We start from the raw sequence: 24,022 nt of genomic DNA, 5'->3' as shown, positions 1-24,022 counted from the left end.
TTGATTTTTTGCCCGACACCGGTCTGTCCGGTGCGACATCAGAGCAACAGCTAGTTGTCAGAACTAGCTGTTGGCAGCGAACTCGTGGCGCATGGTGCGCCTATGCGCAGCAGCCTGTTGTAACGGCTAGTTTTGGTGGGTGAGAGTAATTATACCACCTCCACCAGCCATAATACGTGTCTTGCTGCACCAACCACCTTGTATTCATTGCAAGTACACAAAGCATAGTGAGGTGATTAGCAAAATCATAATCCCATGTTAGGACCTCATTAGTGCGCATGAGAGCCACCTAGAACACACAGTATTAGGCTTCTCTTGGTCAAGTGAAGGTCTATGGCTTATTACTCTTGGTGATCGGCATCACATAGACGGTTCAGTGGCAATTGAAATTTGGTGATCACCCCAGAGGATTTGTTGGTTACCCGACTCGATGGTTGTACACGATCGTGAGGGCTCCACTGTGCCGGAGAGGCAAAGGATCATCTTATAGTGAGCACTTGGTTCTTGCGAGGACTAAGGGGAGCGATACCCTTGCACGGGTGTTCCAATGAGGACTAGTGGAGAGTGTCGACTCTTCGATACCTCGGGAAAAAAATGGAGGAGTTTTCTTTTCCCTTCTTTACTTTTCGCATTTACTTTGAGCATTTTGCTTTGTGTATTTGCTTAGCTAGTATTTGTAATAATGACTTAGGGTTGTTCTCTATTTCATAGCTTTTACCTCTTGCTAGTAGATTTGGTGAAGTTCGACTCATGCTAAGGGTTTAATCTTTTGTTAGAATTTTAGAAAAGCCCAATTCATCCCCCTCTTGGACATCATGATCCTTTCAATTGGTATTAGGGGAGTGTTGCTCCTAGTTTAGCTTAACCGCTAGAGTAACAAAAGCAGTTGTTCAAGTCGTGACTACATCGGGCGGTTGGTCTCGGCTGAGTCGTTACTTAGGTCCCTCGTGCCTTGGTAAGGCGGCTGAAGGCTTCAACGGTTGGTGCAGCCGTTTAAGGAAAGCAATAAGATACTGCTCACAATTCGGTACCCCGGCAGAAGTAGCAGTTTCTCCCAGGATTGAGATCTTCTTCACACAGAAAGAGGCAACGACTAGGGGCTCATTTGAGGCTATAAAAGGACCCCCTAGGAACCCATTTGAAGAAGTGCAGCAAACGAGCTCATACATCAAGTGATCAAATTCTTTCTCTCCTATCTCTCTAGTATGTACAGAGGCGCAATTATAAACCTTTATAGAGAGGGGTAGTGCTGCTGAGAGCAAGAGCAAGATCTTTTGCGTTGTTACTCTTCCGGAGTGCTGTCAAGAATACTGTAAGCAGCCGCCATGTCGTTGTAACTGTCATCAACATAGTGGAAGGCTCTATCTGTCGCGTTGCTGAAAGGGAATTAGGCTTACACCTAGTTCCTAAATAATTTTGGTGGTTGAATTGCCCAACACAAATCTTTGGACTAACTAGTTTGCCCAAGTGTATAGATTATACAGGTGTAAAAGGTTCACACTCAGCCAATAAAAAGACCAAGTGTTGGATTCAATAAAGGAGCAAAGGGGCAACCGAGGGCACCCCTGGTCTGGCGCACCGGACTGTCCGGTGTGCCACCGGACAGTGCACAGTACCTGTCCGGTGCACCAGGGGACTCAGACTCAAACTCTTCACCTTCGGGAATTCCAGGGGCGACTCGGCTAAAATTCACCGGACTGTCCGGTGTACACCGGACAGTGTCCGGTGCGCCAAAGGAGGTCGGCCTCAGGAACTCGCCAGCTTCGGGAAAAGCCAACGGCTCGTCCGCTATAAATCACCGGACTGTCCGGTGTGCACCGGACTGTCCGGTGCAACTCCAGGACAACGGTCGTCTCCGCGCCAACGGCTCTCTGCCGCGCATTCAATGCGCCGTCTGCGCGCGCAGAAGTCAGAATCGCCCATGCTGGCACACCGGACATCAAACAGTGCATGTCCGGTGTGCACCGGACACCCAGGCGGGCCCACAAGTCAGAAGCTCCAACGGCTAGAATCCAACGGCAGTGATGACGTGGCAGGGGCACCGGACTGTCCGGTGTGCACCGGACTGTCCGGTGCGCCATCGAACAGAAGCCTCCCACCAACGGTCAAGTTTGGTGGTTGGGGCTATAAATACCCCAACCACCCCACATTCATAGCATCCAAGTTTTCCCACTTCTCAACCACTTACAAGAGCTAGGCATTCAATTCTAGACACATTCAAAGAGATCAAATCCTCTCCAATTCCACACAAAACCCTAGTGACTAGAGAGAGTGATTTGCCGTGTTCTTTTGAGCTCTTGCGCTTGGATCGCATTCTTTCTTTCTCTTGTGCTCTTGTGATCAACACTCAATTGTAACCAAGGCAAGAGGCACCGATTGTGTGGTGGCCCTTGCGGGGAAATTTTGTTCCCAGTTGATTGAGAAGAAGGAAAGCTCACTCGGTCGGAGGGACCGTTTGAGAGAGGGAAGGGTTGAAAGAGACCCGGCCTTTGTGGCCTCCTCAACGGGGAGTAGGTTTGCAAGAACCGAACCTCGGTAAAACAAATCCGCGTGTCACTCTCTTTATTTGCTTGCGATTTGTTTTGTGCCCTCTCTTGTGGACTCATTTATTATTACTAACGCTAACCCCGGCTTGTAGTTGTGTTTATATTTGTAAATTTCAGTTTCGCCCTATTCACCCCCCCTCTAGGCGACTATCAATTGGTATCGGAGCCCGGTGCTTCATTAGAGCCTAACCGCTCGAAGTGATGTCGGGAGATCACGCCAAGAAGGAGATGGAGACCGGCGAAAAGCCCACTACAAGCTACGGGAGCACTTCATCGGAAGAGTCCCGCACCAAAAGGAGGGAGAAGAAGAAGAGCTCCTCCAACAAAGGGAAGGAGAAGAAATCTTCTTCTCACCACAAAGAAAAGAAGGAAAAATCTTCTTCCCACAAGCCGCATCGGAAAGGCGATAAGCACAAGAGGATGAGAAAGGTGGTCTACTACGAGACCGACACTTCATCAACCTCTACCTCCGACTCCGATGCGCCCTCCGTCACTTCTAAGCGCCAAGAGCGCAAGAAGTATAGTAAGATCCCCCTACGCTACCCTCGCATTTCCAAACATACACCTTTACTTTCCGTCCCATTAGGCAAACCACCAACTTTTGATGGTGAAGATTACGCTAGGTGGAGCGATTTAATGCGATTTCATCTAATCTCGCTCCACAAAAGCATATGGGATGTTGTTGAGTTTGGTGCGCAGGTACCATCCGTAGGGGATGAAAACTATGATGAGGATGAGGTGGCCCAAATCGAGCACTTCAACTCTCAAGCCACAACCATACTCCTTGCCTCTCTAAGCAAGGAAGAATACAACAAAGTGCAAGGGTTGAAAAATGCAAAGGAGATTTGGGATGTGCTCAAAACTGCGCACGAGGGAGATGAGCTCACCAAGATCACCAAGCGGGAAACGATCGAGGGGGAGCTCGGTCGGTTCCGGCTTCAAAAAGGGGAGGAGCCACAACACATGTACAACCGGCTCAAGACTTTGGTGAACCAAGTGCGCAACCTCGGGAGCAAGAAGTGGGATGACCACGAAGTGGTAAATGTTATTTTAAGATCTCTCATTTTTCTTAATCCCACTCAAGTTCAATTGATTCGTGGTAATCCTAGATATACTAAAATGACCCCCGAGGAAGTTATCGGGCATTTTGTAAGTTTTGAGTGCATGATAGAAGGCTCGAGGAAAATCAACGAGCTTGGGGACCCATCCGAAGCCCAACCCGTTGCATTCAAGGCAACGGAGGAGAAGAAGGAGGAGGCTACACCAAGTCGACAACCAATCGACGCCTCCAAGCTCGACAATGAGGAAATGGCGCTCGTCATCAAGAGCTTCCGACAAATCCTCAAACAAAGGAGGGGGAAAGACTACAAATCCCGCTCCAAGAAGGTTTGCTACAGGTGTGGTAAGCCCGGTCATTATATTGCTAAATGTCCTATTTCTAGTGACAGTGACCGAGGCGACGACAAGAAGGGGAGAAGAAAGGAGAAGAAAAGATACTACAAGAAGAAGGGCGGCGATGCCCATGTTTGTCGGGAATGGGACTCCGACGAGAGCTCAAGCGACTCCTCCGACGACGAGGACGCCGCCAACATCGCCGTCACCAAGGGACTCCTCTTCCCCAACGTCGGCCACAAGTGCCTCATGGCAAAGGACGGCAAAAAGAAGGTTAAATCTAAATCCTCCACTAAATATGAATCCTCTAGTGATGACAATGCTAGTGATGAGGAAGATAATTTGCGTTCCCTTTTTGCCAACCTTAACATAGCTCAAAAAGAAAAATTGAATGAATTGGTTAGTGCTATTCATGAAAAGGACGACCTTTTGGATTCCCAAGAGGATTGTCTAATTAAAGAAAACAAAAAACATGTTAAGGTTAAAAAGGCTTATGCTCTAGAAGTAGAAAAATGTGAAAAATTATCTAGTGAGCTAAGCACTTGCCGTGAAATAATTGACAACCTTAGGAATGAAAATGCTATTTTAAATGCTAAGGTTGATTCTCATGCTTGTGATGTTTCAATTTTCACCCCTAGAGATAATAATGATGATTTGATTACTAGGATTGAAGAATTGAACATTTCTCTTACTAGTCTTAGAATTGAGAATGAAAAATTGCTTGCTAAGGCTAAGGATTTTGATGTTTGCAATACTACCATTTCCGACCTTAGAACTAAGAATGATATCTTGCATGCTAAGGTTGTAGAATTAAAATCTTGCAAACCCTCTACATCTACCATTGAGCATGTTTCCATTTGTACTAGATGTAGAGATGTTGATATTAATGCTATTCATGATCACATGGTTTTAATTAAGCAACAAAATGATCATATAGCTAAACTAGATGCTAAAATTGCCGAGCACAACTTAGAAAATGAGAAATTTAAATTTGCTCGTAGCATGCTTTATAATGGGAGACGCCCTGGCATCAAGGATGGCATTGGCTTCCAAAGGGGAGACAATGTCAAACTTAATGCCCCTCCTAAGAACTTGTCTAACTTTGTTAAGGGCAAAGCTCTCATGCCTCAGGATAACGAGGGTTACATTTTATACCCTGCCAGCTATCCTGAGAGCAAAATTAGAAAGATTCATTCTAGGAAGTCTCACTCTGGCCCTAATCATGCTTTCATGTATAAGGGTGAGACATCTAGATCTAGGCAACCAACCCATGCCAAGTTGCCTAGAAAGAAAACCACTAATGCATCAAATGATCATGCCATTTCATTTAAAACTTTTGATGCATCTTATGTGCTTACTAGCAAATCCGGCAAGGTAGTTGCCAAATTTGTTGGGGGCAAACACAAGGGCTCCAAAACTTGTGTTTGGGTACCCAAAGTTCTTGTATCTAATGCCAAAGGACCCAAAACAGTTTGGGTACCTAAAGTCAAGAACTAAATTTGTTTTGTAGGTTTATGCATCCGGGGGCTCAAGTTGGATACTCGACAGCGGGTGCACAAACCACATGACCGGGGAGAAAAGGATGTTCTCCTCATATGAGAAAAACAAAGATCCCCAACGAGCTATCACATTTGGGGATGGAAATCAAGGGTTGGTCAAAGGTTTGGGTAAAATTGCTATTTCACCTGACCATTCCATTTCCAATGTTTTTCTTGTTGATTCATTAGATTACAACTTGCTTTCTGTTTCCCAATTATGTCAAATGGGCTACAACTGTCTTTTTACTGGTATAGGTGTCACTGTCTTTAGAAGAAGTGATGATTCAATAGCATTTAAGGGTGTGTTAGAGGGTCAGCTATACTTAGTAGATTTTGATAGAGCTGAGCTCGACACATGTTTAATTGCTAAGACTAACATGGGTTGGCTCTGGCACCGTCGACTAGCCCATGTTGGGATGAAGAATCTTCATAAACTTCTAAAGGGAGAGCACATTTTAGGACTAACCAATGTTCATTTTGAGAAAGACAGGATTTGTAGCGCATGCCAAGCAGGGAAGCAAGTTGGCACTCATCATCCACACAAGAACATAATGACGACTGACAGGCCACTGGAGCTCCTACACATGGATCTATTCGGCCCGATCGCTTACATAAGCATCGGCGGGAGTAAGTACTGTCTAGTTATTGTGGATGATTATTCTCGCTTCACTTGGGTATTCTTTTTACAGGAAAAATCTCAAACCCAAGAAACTTTAAAAGGATTCTTGAGACGAGCTCAAAATGAGTTTGGCTTAAGGATCAAGAAAATAAGAAGCGACAATGGGACGGAGTTCAAGAACTCTCAAATTGAAAGTTTCCTTGAGGAGGAGGGCATCAAGCATGAGTTCTCTTCTCCCTACACGCCACAACAAAATGGTGTAGTGGAGAGGAAGAATCGGACTCTATTGGACATGGCAAGAACCATGCTTGATGAGTACAAGACACCGGACCGGTTTTGGGCCGAAGCAGTCAACACCGCCTGCTACGCCATTAACCGGTTATATCTTCACCGAATCCTCAAGAAGACATCATATGAACTCCTAACCGGTAAAAAGCCCAACATTTCATATTTTAGAGTTTTTGGTAGCAAATGCTTCATTCTTATTAAAAGAGGTAGAAAATCTAAATTTGCTCCTAAAACTGTAGAAGGCTTTTTACTTGGTTATGACTCAAACACAAGGGCATATAGGGTCTTTAACAAGTCCACTGGACTAGTTGAAGTCTCTTGTGACGTTGTGTTTGATGAAACTAACGGCTCTCAAGTAGAGCAAGTTGATCTTGATGAGATAGGTGAAGAACAGGCTCCATGCATCGCGCTAAGGAACATGTCCATCGGGGATGTGTGTCCTAAGGAATCCGAAGAGCCTCCAAGTACACAAGATCAACCATCCTCCTCCATGCAAGCATCTCCACCAACTCAAAATGAGGATGAGGCTCAAAATGATGAAGAGCAAAATCAAGAAGACGAGCCACCTCAAGATGATAGCAATGATCAAGGGGGAGATACAAATGATCAAGAAAAGGAGGATGAGGAAGAACCAAGACCGCCACACCCAAGAGTCCACCAAGCAATCCAACGAGATCACCCCGTCGACACCATCCTCGGCGACATTCATAAGGGGGTAACTACTCGATCTCGGGTTGCTCATTTTTGTGAACATTACTCTTTTGTTTCCTCTATTGAGCCACACAGGGTAGAGGAAGCTCTCCAAGATTCGGATTGGGTGGTGGCGATGCAAGAGGAGCTCAACAATTTCACGAGGAATGAGGTCTGGCATTTAGTTCCACGTCCTAACCAAAATGTTGTAGGAACCAAATGGGTCTTCCGCAACAAGCAAGATGAGCATGGTGTGGTGACAAGGAACAAAGCTCGACTCGTAGCCAAAGGGTATTCACAAGTCGAAGGTTTGGACTTCGGTGAAACCTATGCACCCGTAGCTAGGCTTGAGTCAATTCGCATATTATTGGCCTATGCTACTTATCATGGCTTTAAGCTCTATCAAATGGACGTGAAAAGTGCCTTCCTCAACGGACCAATCAAGGAAGAGGTCTATGTTGAGCAACCTCCCGGCTTTGAAGACAGTGAGTATCCTAATCATGTCTATAGGCTCTCTAAGGCGCTTTATGGGCTCAAGCAAGCCCCAAGAGCATGGTATGAATGCCTTAGAGATTTCCTTATTGCTAATGGCTTCAAAGTCGGCAAGGCCGATCCTACACTCTTTACTAAAACTCTTGAAAATGACTTGTTTGTATGCCAAATTTATGTTGATGATATTATATTTGGGTCTACTAACGAGTCTACATGTGAAGAGTTTAGTAGGATCATGACACAGAAGTTCGAGATGTCGATGATGGGGGAGTTGAAGTATTTTCTAGGATTCCAAGTCAAGCAACTCCAAGAGGGCACCTTCATTAGCCAAACGAAGTACACTCGAGACATTCTTGCTAAGTTTGGGATGAAGGATGCCAAACCCATCAAGACACCCATGGGAACTAATGGGCATCTCGACCTCGACACGGGAGGTAAGTCCGTGGATCAAAAGGTATACCGGTCGATGATTGGATCATTGCTTTATTTATGTGCATCTCGACCGGACATTATGCTTTCCGTGTGCATGTGTGCAAGATTCCAATCCGACCCTAAGGAATCCCACCTTACGGCCGTAAAACGAATCTTGAGATATTTGGCTTATACTCCTAAGTTTGGGCTTTGGTATCCTCGGGGATCTACATTTGATTTGATTGGTTATTCGGATGCCGATTGGGCAGGGTGTAAAATCAATAGGAAGAGCACATCGGGGACTTGCCAGTTCTTGGGAAGATCCTTGGTGTCTTGGGCTTCAAAGAAGCAAAATTCGGTCGCTCTTTCTACCGCCGAAGCCGAATACATTGCCGCAGGCCAGTGTTGCGCGCAATTACTGTGGATGAGGCAAACCCTGCGGGACTACGGTTACAAATTGACCAAAGTCCCTTTGCTATGTGATAATGAGAGTGCAATTAAAATGGCCGACAATCCCGTCGAGCATAGCCGCACTAAGCACATAGCCATTCGGTATCATTTTCTTAGGGATCACCAACAAAAGGGGGATATCGAGATTTCTTACATTAATACTAAAGATCAATTAGCCGATATCTTTACCAAACCACTTGATGAACAATCTTTTACCAGACTTAGGCATGAGCTCAATATTCTTGATTCTAGAAATTTCTTTTGCTAAGCTTGCACACATAGCTCTTTTGAATACCTTTGATCATATCTCTTTTATATGCTATGACTAATGTGTTTTCAAGTTTATTTCAAACCAAGTCATAGGTATATTGAAAGGGAATTGGAGTCTTCGGCGAAGACAAAGGCTTCCACTCCGTAACTCATACTTCGCCATCACTCCGAGCAACTCTCTCGTCTTTGGGGGAGAAATGAGCATCAAGGAAAAGGACTTCATCCTTGGGGGAGAGAGTAAAAGCTCAAACGCAAAAGGAACTTCGTCTTTGGTATAATCTTAACTCACTTATTTATGACCAAAGGGGAAGTTTGCACTTAGAGGGCTCTAATGGTTCCATTTTTGGCGATTCATGCCAAAAAGGGGGAGAAATGAGCCCAAAGCAAAAGGACCGCACCACCACCAATTTCAAAAACTTAGTATTTTCAAAGAAGTATTTATCAATTGGTATCCTATTGTGTTCAAAGGGGGAGCAAGTAGCATTTCAAAATAATATATCAAAAACCTCTTGAACACTAAGAGGTGGATCTCTTTTAAGGGGAGTTTTGTTTAGTCAAAGGAAAAGCATTTGAAACAGGGGGAGAAAATTTCAAATCTTGAAAATGCTTTACAAACTCTTATTCATTTACCTTTGACTATTTGCAAAAGAACTTTGAAAAGGATTTACAAAAGAATTTGCAAAAACAAAACTCGTGGTGCAAACGTGGTCCAAAATGTTATATAAGAAAGAAACATTCCTTGCATATCTTGTAAGTAGTTATATTGGCTTAATTCCAAGCAACCTTTACACTTACATTATGCAAACTAGTTCAATTATGCACTTCTCTATTTGCTTTGGTTTGTGTTGGCATCAATCACCAAAAAGGGGGAGATTGAAAGGGAATTAGGCTTACACCTAGTTCCTAAATAATTTTGGTGGTTGAATTGCCCAACACAAATCTTTGGACTAACTAGTTTGCCCAAGTGTATAGATTATACAGGTGTAAAAGGTTCACACTCAGCCAATAAAAAGACCAAGTGTTGGATTCAATAAAGGAGCAAAGGGGCAACCGAGGGCACCCCTGGTCTGGCGCACCGGACTGTCCGGTGTGCCACCGGACAGTGCACAGTACCTGTCCGGTGCACCAGGGGACTCAGACTCAAACTCTTCACCTTCGGGAATTCCAGGGGCGACTCGGCTAAAATTCACCGGACTGTCCGGTGTACACCGGACAGTGTCCGGTGCGCCAAAGGAGGTCGGCCTCAGGAACTCGCCAGCTTCGGGAAAAGCCAACGGCTCGTCCGCTATAAATCACCGGACTGTCCGGTGTGCACCGGACTGTCCGGTGCAACTCCAGGACAACGGTCGTCTCCGCGCCAACGGCTCTCTGCCGCGCATTCAATGCGCCGTCTGCGCGCGCAGAAGTCAGAATCGCCCATGCTGGCACACCGGACATCAAACAGTGCATGTCCGGTGTGCACCGGACACCCAGGCGGGCCCACAAGTCAGAAGCTCCAACGGCTAGAATCCAACGGCAGTGATGACGTGGCAGGGGCACCGGACTGTCCGGTGTGCACCGGACTGTCCGGTGCGCCATCGAACAGAAGCCTCCCACCAACGGTCAAGTTTGGTGGTTGGGGCTATAAATACCCCAACCACCCCACATTCATAGCATCCAAGTTTTCCCACTTCTCAACCACTTACAAGAGCTAGGCATTCAATTCTAGACACATTCAAAGAGATCAAATCCTCTCCAATTCCACACAAAACCCTAGTGACTAGAGAGAGTGATTTGCCGTGTTCTTTTGAGCTCTTGCGCTTGGATCGCATTCTTTCTTTCTCTTGTGCTCTTGTGATCAACACTCAATTGTAACCAAGGCAAGAGGCACCGATTGTGTGGTGGCCCTTGCGGGGAAATTTTGTTCCCGGTTGATTGAGAAGAAGGAAAGCTCACTCGGTCGGAGGGACCGTTTGAGAGAGGGAAGGGTTGAAAGAGACCCGGCCTTTGTGGCCTCCTCAACGGGGAGTAGGTTTGCAAGAACCGAACCTCGGTAAAACAAATCCGCGTGTCACTCTCTTTATTTGCTTGCGATTTGTTTTGTGCCCTCTCTTGTGGACTCATTTATTATTACTAACGCTAACCCCGGCTTGTAGTTGTGTTTATATTTGTAAATTTCAGTTTCGCCCTATTCACCCCCCCTCTAGGCGACTATCAGTTGCCAGATCTGAGCAGACGGAGTAAGGAGTTCAAATAGACTCTAAGCCAAGGTGTGGCTAACTCCAACAAAGACTAGGCAAGCATTTCAGGCTTGGCCGAACCTCGGGAAAAATCCTTGTGCTCTGCTCTATGCTGTGTTCTGTCTCTTTGTCTTTATTGATTTTATACTTGCACTTCAATACTTATCTGTGATATAAGCAGTCTTTGAAATGAAGGGTATTCTGAGACATGAACTTCAATTCCGTTGCGATCTACTTGAACTGTCTTTCATTCCTCTGTGATCCATTCTTCGAGTATTGTAAGAAACTCCAATTTTAAAGTGATTTTTTATTTGCCTATTCACCCCCTCTAGATGACATCTAGATCTATTCACGGTCAAAGGGAACTTTCAGTAACTTCTTTCACATTACTTGATAAATCCTTTTGTAAACTGATATGCTAGATTTTTAGATGTATGAACATATTCCAACTTAATTGTTCTAAGACTTGCTCGGTTTTCTAATAGATTTCAATCATCTTTTTACATGACTCATAGATTTAATGTTATCCTTCAAACTGTTCACTTTGATTAACACTGCCTGATTATCATAGTTTATAGAAATAGCCAGAATTGGTTTTTCAACTATTGATGCATCCATAAGGAGTTAATGAAGCCATTCAACTTCAACTATGTAAGTATGTAATGTTGTGAGTTCAACTTCTATTGTCAACCTTGATAAGATGGTCTGCTTGCAAAACTTCTATGAAACGATACCACCACTAAGTGAGAATACATGTTCACTTGTAGCGTAAATCTCATCAGCATCACATATCCAATCTGCATCACAGTAACCTCCAGTACCCTCGTGTATCTGGTATAGTGGATGCCATAACTCATATTACCTTTTAGATAGCACAATAGCCTCTTAAGGGTATTGTCAATGATCATCTTAGAACTCGAAACAAACTAATTGAGTTTGCTCACAGCAAACAAGATGTCAGACCACATTGCACTAGTCAAATACATGAGAGAGCCAACTATTTGATAGTATCTCAATTAATCTCTCGATATTATGTAATTTTTTACTAGGACACTTAGGTCATAAGGAGTTGAAGCAAATGTCCATCGGTCACTATATCCAAAGTGATTGCATAAGGGTAACCACACCATTTCCTCCTCCTCTCAACAACTTTATGTTAAGAAAAACATCAGTGTATTCTAAATCTTTTATTTCAAAATTACTAGATAAAAAGTCTTTTACTGTCTTAATCACATTAACATTATTATCGAAGATTAGTATATATACCATCTACATATAAACACGTGATCACTCTCCTACCAAACCGGTAATATACACATTTATCAGCTTCATTTATAATAAATCCAACTGATGTTAGGAATTTATTGAATTTCTCGTACTCACTATTTAGGTGTCTGTTTTAGGCCATACAAAGATTTTAATAATTTACACATCTTTCTCTCTTGATCATTTGCTACAAAACTATCAAGCTAACTGATATAGATCTCTTTCCTAAGCTCTCCATCTGATGATCGAGAACACCATGTGAGACAACCAAGGAAAGTAGCACGTGTATGGTCGTTAGACAAACGACTGGTGGATAAGTATTAAAATAATTTTGCCATCTTTCTAAGTATAACTCTTGACCATAAGCCTCACCTTATACTTGTCAATAGTACTATCAGGCCTAAGCTTTTTCTCGAACACCCATTTATATCCCACAGGTAGTCGTGCCACTAATGCTTCTAAGTGTTATTATTGTTCTTCACCCAGCAGATGAACACTTAGGAAACAACCGTTACGAAGACCTGCTCTCTCAAAACTCGTGCATGTAAGTACTGAAATGTAATGCTTGGCTAACAACTGAACAATAGTAGAGGCAAACCGAGAGCGAATGGAAGGATGAAGTTTACATAGTCGAGTCTGGAGACCTGAGCGGTTGCAAGAAATCAAGGGACGAGAGAGATAAGAGGGCGAATGAGATCCAAAGTCATGTAAGTCCTGAAGCCCTAGAGTTAACTTTTGAAACTTACCGTGACAGTGCCATGCCACGACATGTCTCGCCATGGCTTGCTTGACGACAGAAGCAGCACGCGCGTATGGCACGTCTTGACTCTTTACCCAACGACTTAAGATAGACAAACATGATCAACCATATAAAACGTGTTACCATCCTATTAACCACCCATAAGATACTTAATGATAACACAAAGTTTGGTTAATATTATCTTTTATTAAGTATATATTTATATTGGTCAAGCCCATAAAATACTAACAGCCAATACATCCATATACACCATTTAGATCCAGCTGCCTATATATACTCCTACATCAACAAATAAGTGTGTATGTTATACCTTGATCACTCTTCCAAGTCGTCACACGTTGTTGTTGTTGTTTTTTCCTTTCGGGATCAATCTTTTTATAAAGAAGAAACCAGCTATTTGTAAGTATAATGGTCCAATATTCTAGGATTTGTTCTCGAGAAAGAAGAGACCACAAACGAATCGTTTCACAGAACAACATTCTAAACTTTTTGTAGTAGTTTTATTTTTAGATGAGACGACATGCATTGCTTTATGGCAAAGCTCATCAGAGAATAGTATATCTAAAATTTATGAGAATACAGAACTTCAGAAGTACCGTGTGCGGGAGGGAAAAAGTACCTCAGACTGGACAGCTAGGCCTCCGATACGGTACTGGACCGGTGTAGCAGGTTGCACTGCTTGCTACTCGTCGGCTTGGCATCGTCATGGTCAGTGCCTCCCTGCAAAAGTGGGCATTGCATTTGCATCAGAGGATGGCCTCTGCCTCTCCCCAGCTCCATCTCCACCCCCCTCTCGCCTCCCTTTAGCAAAAGGAACCAAAAAATGCCTTTACCCGTTGCCTGCGTTTCTTCACGTGGTGTAACAGCTTTTTACCACGCACGCCAGCACCAGCAGTGCGCCAGGGCCATCCATTTCATCCGGCGCTGAATGCTCTGTAAAAAAAAGCACAGACTGACCCATGGTTATACTCCTACGCATGGTTACTGCAGAGAATATGCTCTGTCTCTCGCCTGAGGACCTGCGCTTAAGCTACACTACCATGTGGTTACTACCCAAATTCGCAAACATTTTTTTCAGATTAAAATGGGAAAAGAAAAAGAAAACCGGAGTACAATGCATTTGATTTTTTTTTCTCCCTGACCATAATCCAGAAAAGAAAAATGTCGTTGCCCTGATAAGATTGAGAATGCTGTTCTGTTTGACCAAAAGCTACAAAGCAAGTATTCCCTAGACTAGACAACGTAAAAGCTGTGATGGCAAACCTCTAAGACATGCTCGGCGATACAGTAGCAATTCCATAAAAGCTGTGATGGCGCACTGGTACCCTTGCGGCCTTGCAAAATTGCTTGCGTTTTTCCTCGGATTTTGTTGTTGTTGCTGCTGCAGTGCTGCTGCTGCTTTGGTTGCACCAACGTGAGCAAGCACCGCAAGTCTGCACTACTCTGCAGCACAGACATCTGGTCCTGCAACAAGCCAAGCAGCGCCTTGCGAGGCAAGGGTAGCCCCCCGTGCCCTGGGGCCTGGGCCGGCCGGCTTTACACACACGGCGGCTTCCCGGCCGTGAGGTCGCTACTCATGAATCATGATAAGCTGTGAGGATCGGGAGGAGCGGGTAGGCGGGCCGTGGAGACGCCGTGAACGGGTAGGCGGGCCGTCAATGGGGCGGCCCAGTGGCCGACGGCTACGCGATACCGGCGCACGTCGCAAAAGTACCAGCGCGCGCTTTTGCGGCAAATACTTTTATTTTTTTTCTGGGTATATAGGTGTAGATGCGAGGCGGATGGGCTCCGGCCACCGCCAAGCGCAGGCCGATGTGCGTGCGGCGAGCGGATCTCCCGGTGGCGTCATGGTCCCGCTGCCAACCCTGCGGTGGTGGGCTGGTGGCAGGGCAGTGGCACGCATTGACCGGCGTAACCAGAAAATCCTTTTTAATTTATTTCACACATACTGTGACACTAAGCATCACTTTTTGTTGCACAGATGGCACGACATAAAACCACACAAAGCAGCCGCTCACTGTCACGACGGGGAGCTCGTTGCTCCGTCACGCAAGGCAGCCGCCTAGCGGGGCGCCGACGTAACGTTTACTCATATCATATCTCGCCGTCCCATAGCTCCTCGAAGGACTTGTAGGGCCCGTGCTCGGAGACGTAGCGACGGCCCTGGTTGATCTTCCGCTGGGGGATCTTGCTGATGCGCTGCCTCTCCTCCTCGCTCAGCTCCCAGTCCACGATGTCCAGGTTCTCCTTCATCCGCCCCTCGTCGAAGCTCTTCACGATCAGGCAGTCGCCCTGCTCGTACACCCACCTCAGGCACACCTGTTGCATCGATCAGTCAGAGTGTGTGTTGTCAATGGGTTGGCGAGAGGAGGATGCGGGTGCGTGCCTGTGCCACGGTCTTGCCCTTGGACTTGGCGATCTCGTGCAGGACGCCGGAGTCCATCACCGAGTCGCTGCCCCAGTGCGTGCCCTTGGCGCCCAGGGGCGAGTAGGCGCATAGCTGGATGCCCTTCGCCCTGCAGAACTCCCTCAGCTTCCGCTGCTGCCACACCGGGTTGATCTCAACCTGCATTATACATACACACATTATTACCCCCAAAGATAAACTTGCCAATGGTCTCTATCCATGTTTAATTTCACACACACAAAAAAAAGGAAAGGTTTTCTATCTACATATCATCAGTGCCATGGCTAGAGCTGGCTACTACAAGTATTCGGAGGACGAGGCGGACCTGATTGACCACGGGAGGGATGGTGGCGAAGGAGAGCAGGGTCTCGAGCTTCTTGCAGGAGAAGTTGCACACGCCGATGGCCTTGGCCAGGCCCAGGCGGTGGCACTCCTCCATGGCCTCCCACACGGCCCGCATGTCGAACGGCTCGAAGTCCTCGGGCGTGAAGGGGGCCGTGAACCTCCCGGCCTTCATGGTCACGGGCCAGTGCACCATGTACAGGTCCACGTATTCCATCTGGAGATTGCTGCACATGGATGGTTTACGCCAGAACATGAACGTTCAGTGTCCACTATAAGTAATAGGAATCGGAGATTGAACTTCAGGAGATGGATATCTCAAGATTCATAGAATCAACTCGGAGACTTTTGTATATCATGCTTTTCAGATTTAAACCCAATAACCAGCCTGATTGGGTGATTTGGAAATGGGGAAAGTCTGGTTTGCTCTCTGTTAGCTCGGTCTATAAGCATCTGTTCAGAAACTGTGATGATTACGAAAACAAACGCCTCTTAACATAAAAATATGCGTGTGGCTAACCTGGCATAATGCTATTTTGACCAAGGATAATCTGCTTAAAAGGAAATGGAAAGATAGTACCATTTGTGGCTTTTGTAAGGAAGAAGAATCTGTCAAACGTCTTTTTTTGACTGTCCTGCAATCAGATTTGTATGGAGCACTATTGGCTTGTACATTTTTGGGTGACTGTAAGACGTAATTCCTTGGATCAATTTTGACAGGCATGTTCACGTTACAATCTACCTGATTCACCCAACTGTACTGAAATCAGTTAGGGCCCGTTGTTTGTCTAGGAATGAATCAGGATTCGTTCCAACTCATCAAAATTTTTATAAATTAGAGAAATAATTTGGCTAGGAACCATTCCAGAGCTCCAATCCATGGAAACCAAACAGGGCCTTACTCGGTTACGGCTAACATAATACTAGTACTACAGTTCAAGCAGGATGGCAGTAAACGCAGCAAGGAAAAAGAACCACTACCAACTACAACTAGTGCAGATTTATTCATGTCAGGTAGCCGACTAATTAGATTATGTGTTGTGTGCTGAAAGTACACATTGACACCAGAACTTATGTGTCATTTGATTCACATATTTGTAATATAATAATTACCTTAAATCATATTTGTTTTAGTCAATCAGATACCACATTAAAAATTGATACCGGCCTATTTAAACTTGTTACTATAGTAATCGAGTGCAAACCACTGACACTATTTTCGTTACATTTCGTGAACCCATCAGCAAAGCGGCTGCAGCTGCCGCGGCTGATGGTGGAAGACAGTAGACACTGTAGCTTCAGTGACTGCTTGCAGCTGCGGTGCTGCTGAAACAGGCGGCCATTTTGTATCTTTTAGGATTGATTTTTAAACTATCAGAGAAGTGATTCTTCGGTTGGCTTGAGAGAGAGAGAGAGATCGGATACTTTCGGAATTGCTATAGTTATCGGGTGCCACTTTAATAAACTTGAAACAGGGTCCCCACTCCCAATCTCAAATCTGAATCAAACCAATTAACCAACCAAGTATGTAGATCTCAGATGCAGCAACCGCAGCAGCGAAATCCAAAGGTAAGGCAGGTGGAGGAAGAGGGGCCAGCGCACCTGAGCGTCCGGCGGAGGGCCGGGAGCACCCTGTCCCGGTGCGCGTCGGCGCACCAGACCTTGGACGTGACGAAGAGGTCCTCGCGGGAGGCGACGAGCCCCGTGCGCACGGCCTCGGCGGCGGCCTCCCCGATGGGCGCCTCGGTGGCGTAGTGCGCGGCCGTGTCGAAGTGGCGGTAGCCGAGCTGGATGGCGCGCAGCACCGCGGCGCGGACGGGGTCCGGCCGCGGGCCCTGCACCGCCGTGCCCAGGCCGATGCGCGGCAGGCCGCACGGGGCTCGCCCGGTCGCGCTCATGGTCCACAGCTCACCCCCCACCCTTCTTCCGGCTCCCGGCGCGCGGTGTCGACACCTGCGGGCTCCGACTTGACTTGTGTTGGCTGGGCTTAACACACATGCGGGCACGGCTCATATATACAGTGGGGACCTGGTGGGTTGGGCTGGCGTTGGCGGCAAGACGGCAACGGCGACGCGACGCGACCTCCTTTCCTTTCCATTCCACCTCACTTTTCACCTTCGCCGCTCCGTGCAGGTTTGCCGCAGAAGGGCAGTCCTCCTACAAACAACAAAAGTTTGCGTTTGTTTTTTGGACGTCCAAGGAGCTGAGGAGCGTTCGGGGTCCGGTAGCCATGACTTGCCTGATTTTCTCCTCGGATTCCTTCGATTTTTTTTACGTTTTCGCGGGCTGTAACATGAAATGCTCTAGCAGTGGTTTTCACGCTTCGAGTTCGAGATCTTCTGTTGCCTGCTCCAGTCCACTGATATGTGATGTCATGCTGCGGCGGCCGATGGGGGAAAAGCGGCAGCGATCGTCACTACTCACCACCGGGACAGGCACAGATCATGCCACCATGCGGCTTTGTTTGTAGCTCTGAGACCCGAGACACTGGACGGGTTCATGCCGTCCGTCCCCGCGGGCCCCGCGCTGCGTCAGCGTCGCCGTGCATCTCGTAGTCGTAGGCGTGCCGCATGGCATGAGAGCGTGCAGTCCATTCGCCCACTCCGCTACTCCGGCATCCAACAAGAACATATGCTGGCTGAGGCTCCGCGACGCCGTTATAGGACAAACAAGCCTCCTCCCGTCCTCCGTCAGGCCCCGTTCGTTTTGTGCTGATCCATAGGGATTGAAGGGGGATCAAATTCTCTACGAGTCAAAATCCTCTCTAATCCTTTCCAATCCCCCTTAATCCCTATGGTTTTGGGATCAAACGAACGTGGCCTCATATGGGTAGTGACTTGCGATAGCCTCCACCAGAGTTGCATTGCAACTTGTAACGCCGGGCGGCTCGCGCCCAAGCACCGCGAGCTTCGCTTTCATCCTACTCGTTTTCCTGACAGTTACCCGGGTCTTCGACGCGTGTAAGCTGAAACCAAATTGGGAACCATCGAGGTCAGAAGAAAACAACGTACCGAAGATGCGAGCTCAGTCGAAGGAAGCGAATCAGCCACCACGTTTAAAGAACCAATAGGTCCACAATCCTAAGAAAGCATCGCTGGAAGTAATGCAAATACAACAGTACCAAAAGTCTGGGGATATGTATAAATTCCAACACTCCGCAGTGAACAAGAACGAAGAGGATACACGTACAGATGAACCTGCCACACTAGAGGTCTACACTTCTATTATTCTATGCTTTAGAGAACATATATAACAACATAACACGGGTTTCTTTTTCCACAGATATTCAGGCATGTCACGGTTCCAACAAAGTTATAGTGCTGTCTGACGTCACTAGGAGATGATACATAGGACGAAGGAACAGACGGTCTTTTTATCACAGCAGTCACAAAAACAGAACAAATTTATAGGTTCATTACCTGTTCCTATAAATAATTGGCCTACTCTGAAACATGGCAATCTCTAGCTGCTCCTGTCGCATGCGAGAGCTAACCTTTTCTATATCTGGGACCTCTCGGTGGGGCACCAAAAACGGGTACAACTCTGCTGCTCTTCGTCTCCCCAGCAACAGCTCATTCACACTTGATTGATTTGTATATGTGGCGGACAAAGAACAGGGCGGCGCGGAAGCCCACCATCCCGAGCATCAAGAAGAATGCATAGCAGATGCAGGCCATGTAGCCAAAGAAGAAAGATGTCTGCATGAAGCCAGACATGTCGGATCGCGCATAGTAGTAGTACAGGCAGTAGCCGTACACGAAAAACCCAGTTGATCCTCCGCAAAGGAATGACCTGCAGGATAAACAGATCAGCACTGCAGTTGACCCAAAATGTTGAAGGGGCAGTTATACTTGTTCGACCAAGGGTTGTGTTTTGAAAGCAGTCTACACTCTACACACGTAGGATCACACAATTGAATTCAATGCTACAATACATTTCAGCAGCTGACTTATGCCATTCAGATAATAGATGCTCTGCGTGACATTTTGCTTAACTACATCCAGTGACATATATTGGTTGAAGGGGGGACTAATCAGGAAGCCTAGTAGTGTGGCAAAAATATAAACCGACCACAAGAATTGCTGCTAGGCTCTCAACAAGTTGAAATAGGTTATAGTGACATAATATACTTAATAAAATACAATCTGCTCTCAATTGATACATTTCCTTTCCATCTTACTCTTTTTTTAAGTGTCAGCACACTTACATAAGTATACATTCAAAAGCAAGATTTAGAGGAAAACAGCATACCTCCACCACCACTCATGGTCTTCAGCAGCAAGCTGGAAGTATGTCAGTGCAACAGTGATGAACGCGGTGACAATAAGGAGGATGATGAAGACAATAAACAGAATGCTGTAGATTGTGTAGATCCTGTGGCCCCAAACACTAGCAAAGATGTAGTATAGCTCAATGTATATGGCGCTGAAAGGCAAGAACCCAGCCATAGCCATCTGTGGAATGGTTCTCCGGTACCAGGGAAGTGGAGGAATCTCCCTGGGGTATTTTGTGGTACGGCAAGGAGCTTGGAACTCACTTTTGCTGTTTTTACCAGCAATACCACCCAAAACAAGCAAAGGAAACGTGACCAAGGTCCAGATGAGCACAATGACACAGATAGTGCCAAAGGGCAGTGCTGCTGTTGCACTATAAGCAATAGCAACAGTGTTCAAGAAGCAAAATGTCAGTAAGAGAGGTCCACAGAACAGGCATCCTGTCAATAGCAAGTTCCTCACCTGAAGATTGATGCAAAATGCAACATCACTACCATTGAAGAAAAGATAGTATTTCAATTTGGTCATGTACATATATAACTAAATAAGGTAAAGGCAGTACATACCCAGTTTGTCCCCTCCAGCTGAGAATAAAAAGAGGTAGCAACGTATCCAGCAATTCCTGAAGTGAGTGCATAGATGACAACCAATGCAGTAAATAGTGCACCACGGTTGTAAGGGTAGAATACTCCAACAAGTGCAAGAAGAAATATAAAGGTTGTGCTGCAGAGGTGCCAAAGACAAGATTGTTAAGTATCTTTTTGTCAAAACAATGAGCTGGAGGAATAATTACAGCCCTGCAAAACATTATAAACAGAGAGAAAATAGCCACAGGAACTTACAGTGCAAATAATTGAGTTCCTGTGCCAAGAGCAGCGGAAAATAGCGACTTATTCTTTGGGAACCGGAAGACGTCACCATGAATATACTTCCATCCAGACTCTTCCTGGTCATCAGCTGCTTCCTCATCATGGGCATACCTTCAAGTGAAAATGTACAGTTTAAAGTTAACATACAAAATTATATGCAACTGAAATAAATAAACAGACAGATGCATATGCAACTGAATTATACCATGCTAAGTTGCTAACATATTTTGCGCACTGTCGCTGAAAAACGTGATTTAAACAGGACACAAGAGAAATAGATACATGAAGAGATAGGTCCAACATACTGTCTTGGTGGATCATCATTTGTTGCAAACCAAGCATTTTCTTATTGTAAATTGTAATACGAATCAACATGATCAGAGGACATCATTCAAAAGACCTAAGAGTAATTTAAATTAGACCAATGATTCATTTTGATAAATGGAGATACCAGTTCGTTGAAGAATGTTCAACTAAGATGAATTCAGTTCCACCCAAAATAATGTCAATTAAATTATGCATACTAAAAAACTCGACCTGCGGGGGGTAAGACAGCCCCGGGTATTTTTTAAGAAGACCTTCTCACACAGGTAGAGAAAACCCGCGAACCCCTGCCCCACCCATACACAGTGGCTCCGAAGCCAATGTGAGAACGACCACGACCGGGCTCAGCCTTAGACCTGTGCTTTGGCGTGGGACAGACGAGGGAATTCTTTTAACCACAGCCTGAAATTCGGTCCCACGAGGAGTCGAACCCAGGACTTGAGGAGTGCTAAACAGACCACCTAGCCAACTCAGCTAGAGGCCCTTGAGTACAAGCACATGAGTACAGGCATTAAGGATTTTTTTACTGCCTATACTATAATATATGGAAAACAGATTCTCCAGTCCAAAACAAATAGAGATGAAATAGTATTTCGTTGGATGTGGTAGCAGAATATATTGAAACAAACAGATGTCAAAATATCCTGTAGTAATTGAAATATATATCACAAAAAACACAAACCCCTTGGACCTGTCTTCTAGTAAGAAAACAAATCATAGGACAATTGTGTTTTTTTTCTATTTATGGCAGCGATTGAACAGAAATAGAATTTTTTATAGTGTGTTACTGTTTATGATAGAAATGGTTATCATCAACAAGAATGCAAATACAAATGAAGATGGGAGGTCCTTACTTGACAAAATCATTCTTCAATACTCGCATGAGGATTGTTGCAAGGAACCCTGTGAGGAGGAGGACAGTAACACAAGAGTTTATAATTGAGAACCAATGAACCTCCAGGTGGTGCGGCATGTTGGAGGAGCTGGAGTACTTCTCCATCCTCTTCTCAAATGGTGTTGGTGTCTCCTTCCACTTGACTGAGTACAGGAAATCCACATTTGTCTCCTTATCCTCCGTCAGGTCAACCAAAGCACTCTGATCAGTGTGCACATTGATTTCAATCACCCGGTCGTTGTTGTACAGGATATCGAAGATGATGTGCCTGTACAGGTAGTACTTCCACTCGCTCGGATCGGCCTTGCCTCCCTTCTCAACTTTACCAATGAAGCCCCACAGTGGGAGATCATCATAGTACATCTGGAAGTAGTAGTCCTTCGCTACTGCATTCCGGAACTTCACTACATCCTCTTTGGTAAGCTTCTTTGAGCAAACCGCCTTGGACTCAACTTCCGAACGGAAATCAAGCTTGTAAGGCGCATCAACTAGCCGATCCCCATTGAGGACCTCGCCAAGGGCCTCGCTCTTCTCCTTCACTTTCTCTGCAGTGGATACAGTTGGTTAGCACACTGCAGGTTTTGAGAAACTAATCATTGCTAGCTCGGTGATGAGCAAGAGACTTGAAATTAAGACAAACTGACCAGGAGAGCAGAAGGGCAGGTCGAAGTAACGATATGTCTCACTGGAAGGAAAAGGAATGATGTGAGAATGGCAACCCCTCAACTGCATAACCTATATTAGCCTATACGAGTATCGTTCTCCTTTACCAGAGATCCAACGCTTAACAGTAAGAGATTCACAGCTCGAGAAATTATAACAATGCAGAGCAGCTGTAAAATTCATAATTTGGCGCTATTACCTGTACAGGCCCGATAGCAAGCAAACTAAACCCTACGAGAAGGTCCTAATATGGTTAGTGAATCAATTGCAATTCCACTCGCTCCCTATTACAGTTCCCGGTTTTGTCTCCTAGATCTCGCACAAATGTCGTCGTTGACCAAAGTGGAACAAAACCCACCCGAACATTTGCACACGAGATTCGGGCAGGAACATTCCGCACGTCCCACGAATCCAACGGATCCGATCCCTCCCCAGCACCCAGGAGCCACCGTCACGATAGGGATCTGAAGGGCGAGGCCCTCACCTGGGATTGTGGAAGGGGCCGACCTTGTTGGCGTAGAGCGGGACGGGCTCGTACATCTTGTACCGGTGGTCGGAGCCGTCGGCCGCCACTCCGCCGGCCGCCCCGAGGGCGAAGAGGATGAGGAGTGCCGCGGCCGCGGCCGGCGAGGCCGCCATCGCTCTCGTCGGGCGGCGTTGACGAGAGAGGCGGGCCGAGGGTTTGGGGTGTGAGGGGGGACGAGGGCGGAGAGATCTGAGCGAGGCCTGACCTGAGGGTGGTGGGTTGCGATTGCGAGTGGCGCTTTGCTTGCTATAATAGAGAAGGACAGGAAGGGAGGGGAGATCTGAAGGACTGGCCTGGGTCGAGTCCTCGAATGGCGTTTTCAGGTTGGGTGGTGGAAGGTGGACACGGAGCGTATTGGTCCGCGAGCTAACCCACGTCTTGGTGCGTCCGTCGCTTTGACAGGTTGGTTGAGTCCAACTCAAGTTTCTCCGCGCCTTTTTCCTGTTTCAGATACTATGACTATGATTATGAGATATAATACTAGTTGTCCTGAGACGAAAAAATAAATCAGACACACGTTCGCTATTGGCATGTTGCCAAAACTTTGGTCACTTCTAGATTATATAAGTTGGATTAAAATAAGAGGATAGTCAAAAGTTACTCTAGCTCATGACTTATAACAACAACAAAAACAGTCATATGATTTTGGAAAGCGTGTCTAATCATAAGATATGATTTCGGGAAGCGTGTCTAAGCATAAGACCGGGAATTTCAGATCCATTAATAATGGAGTTAATGTAGATTAAGATATTAAGAATCTAATATAGATGTCGAGGACCAT

At 45.9% G+C, this 24,022-nt stretch overlaps 2 protein-coding genes across 2 annotated transcripts; both read right to left on the bottom strand.

Moving 5' to 3' along the window:
* Window positions 1–15,035: 15,035 nt before the first annotated feature.
* LOC778439 (deoxymugineic acid synthase 1) lies at window positions 15,036–17,588 on the bottom strand. Its single transcript, NM_001112461.1, is given in 4 exon segments — window positions 15,036–15,260; window positions 15,328–15,507; window positions 15,674–15,917; window positions 17,293–17,588. Coding segments are annotated over 4 exon segments (945 nt in total).
* Window positions 17,589–18,936: 1,348 nt separating this feature from the next.
* LOC100282600 (uncharacterized) lies at window positions 18,937–23,464 on the bottom strand. Its single transcript, NM_001155508.1, is given in 7 exon segments — window positions 18,937–19,482; window positions 19,942–20,426; window positions 20,531–20,687; window positions 20,807–20,944; window positions 22,012–22,597; window positions 22,697–22,737; window positions 23,200–23,464. Coding segments are annotated over 7 exon segments (1,782 nt in total). The 5' UTR covers window positions 23,355–23,464; the 3' UTR covers window positions 18,937–19,262.
* Between the last annotated feature and the right edge of the window lie 558 nt (window positions 23,465–24,022).

Source organism: Zea mays, chromosome 1 (genome assembly GCF_902167145.1).
Source record: "Zea mays cultivar B73 chromosome 1, Zm-B73-REFERENCE-NAM-5.0, whole genome shotgun sequence".
Taxonomy (NCBI): Eukaryota; Viridiplantae; Streptophyta; class Magnoliopsida; order Poales; family Poaceae; genus Zea; species Zea mays.
Note: the sequence above shows the minus strand (reverse complement) of the source record. Positions and strands in the feature narration are given on the sequence as shown.